Source organism: Penaeus japonicus, unplaced genomic scaffold (assembly GCF_977035675.1).
Source record: "Penaeus japonicus unplaced genomic scaffold, GWHDUDI00000001_assembly GWHDUDI00000022, whole genome shotgun sequence".
Taxonomy (NCBI): domain Eukaryota; kingdom Metazoa; phylum Arthropoda; class Malacostraca; order Decapoda; family Penaeidae; genus Penaeus; species Penaeus japonicus.
Genome location: NW_028234424.1, coordinates 19,346,013 through 19,348,512, shown reverse-complemented (window position 1 = coordinate 19,348,512; position 2,500 = coordinate 19,346,013). Strand labels below are relative to the sequence as shown.

General features: G+C 28.4%; 1 protein-coding gene across 2 annotated transcripts in view; it reads left to right on the top strand.

The window, feature by feature from the left end:
* The first annotated feature begins 1,005 nt into the window (after positions 1 to 1,005).
* LOC122246085 (transmembrane protein 177) overlaps positions 1,006 to 2,500 on the top strand; it is a 4,605-nt gene continuing 3,110 nt past the window's right edge. Inside the window, exon 1 of one of the 2 annotated variants that reach the window (XM_043004394.2) lies at positions 1,006 to 1,162. In XM_043004394.2, the coding sequence (XP_042860328.1) occupies positions 1,147 to 1,162 (16 nt within the window). In that variant the 5' untranslated portion in view covers positions 1,006 to 1,146. The remainder of the gene's footprint in view (positions 1,163 to 2,500) is intronic. The other variant, XM_043004401.2, reaches the window with a different exon arrangement.

The window sequence follows — 2,500 nt, the reverse complement described above, 5'->3', positions numbered from 1 at the left end:
TCTTTTTTCTATTATTTCTATTATGATGATATAATAAGGTATAATATATCTATGCAAGCGCAAGATAGGTAATACATATTCACCATGCAACATCTAATTTATATATATAGATTATATTACAGATAAATATATATAGACATAAAGAACCATAAAAATCCATCGCTACGCACACACACACACACACCACACAACACCACCACACACACCAACACACACACACACAAATTTTATATATATATTATATATTATAAATATGAATATATATATATAAATTATAGTATGCAGACAAAATCCACCCGCACACACGCACACACATCCACCCACGCACACCACCTACACAAACTCAGGACACACCACACACACCAACACACACACCACACACATAATATAATATATATATATATATATTTATATATATATAATATATATATTTGCAGTATAGATCATATATATATATATATATATATATATATATATATATTATATATATATATATATATATATATTATGCATATATATATAATATATATATAATATATATATATATATCATAGATATATATAATATATATATATATTATATATATATATATATATATATATATATATATATATTATATATACATATATATGTATATATATATGCATATATGCATAAACATACATACAAATATATATATATATATATATATATATATATATATATATATATATATATACACACATATATATGTATATAGATAGATAGATAGATAAATGAATATAGATATACAGATTGATAAATAGATATAAATTTAGATAATTAGATATAGAGAGATAGATGAATAGATATGTAATTCAATTCATATACATATATATCTATATATACATACATATATATATATATAAATATATATATATATATATATATAAATATATATATTTATATACATACATATACATGTAAAAGCGCAAATGTAAATGTCCCTTAATAAAGACTATTTGAAATTCCTTCCTCGCGCATGTCTCCAAAAGTCGACAGAAAAGTCAAAAAGTGTCGCCTTCGTTTCATTGATTGCCGGAGGAAGAGAACCTTAAAGGTTTATCAATGGATTGTCAGTAGTATTTCTTTACTTTTGTACCTTTTTTTCGTTGATACACCAGCACAATGAGCGCCAAAGCAGGTTTGTTATTTAATTGTATGAATGATGGGATTATAGTGTTAAACTGTGTTTCATCAATTTTTTTCTGTGTAAGCTATTGATAGTAGAATTTACATAAGTTTTAGAGTTAATTATTTTGCCATTATTTTACCTTAAACAAACGCCCCTTTTTAAAATTATGCACATATATAGATATATTGATTTCTGAATGTGACGCATGTTATGCACATCTTGACCTTGCCTTATGCGTGTAATGTTATATACTATTGGCTTTGTTTTCGTATAAGACAATCATTACTCACAAGATTGAATTGATGGATCAACTAATTCTAAAACATAGAGGACGCTTGCCATGGCTCTCACGGCAATGATTTCTATGGCCTCACCACTTTGCACTTTACCAAAGGCTAACCAACTGCAATCATGGACATTATATAATCTGGTTGTGATTATCTCCAATGGGACTGATCAATCATTCAGAATTTTATATAAAGGGCAAGAAGAAATGCCATGGCCACTCTTTACTTCTTCAAAGACCAGCAATATGTCTTGTTGAGGTGAGCTTTTTTCTATTATTTGCTATTTCCATTGCTGGAGTATGATGCATGAAGGGTATAACTTGAGTTATCTATGCAAGCGCAGATTCACGGTAATTTACATGTATTTGCTCTCCATATGGCTAATTCATTAGATTTTTTTTTTAGCGTAGTGCTGAACATTTACCAGAAAAATTAAAGTAATGACCATAAAGAACTCATAAAAATTCCAATTACTTATGCAAATAATCTGCGCCAAGTAAAGGTAAAGCCGCAATAACTTATCAAAGTTAGCAGATCTATACTCATGCAGCTAAGTTGAGTGATTCCATTGCACATTGTACTACTCGGCTATGTACAGTTTATATTGTGATGGAAATGTTCAGTAGGCCTATTTTCTTGAAATCAATTTTATATATTATAAAAGTGAAAACAGTAATTTAGTTTAATGTATTACTCATAGAAACTATTTGCTTATTCAAGTTGATAAGTTACATATATCAAAAGATGTTATGCAATCAAAGATGTATTTTTTAGTGTAGTTTGAGAAATGTCTAACAGAAATGATTTGCACTTACTATATTACTGTATCTCTAAAGCGCATTATGCCAAATATGCCTGTATGAGGTACTTATACTTCACATACTATATCCTGATTAGAGTTTTCAACCTCACAGAGAGTGTACTTTGAAAATTGAACAGAAACTTGATTTAGCACAAGGGCTAAGCATGAGGGCTGCATACCAGCACATGGTGTAGATCAGAGCCTTCAGTATCTTCAAGGGGTTGATTCCAAGAACCCCTGTAGATGCTCAAGTCTCTC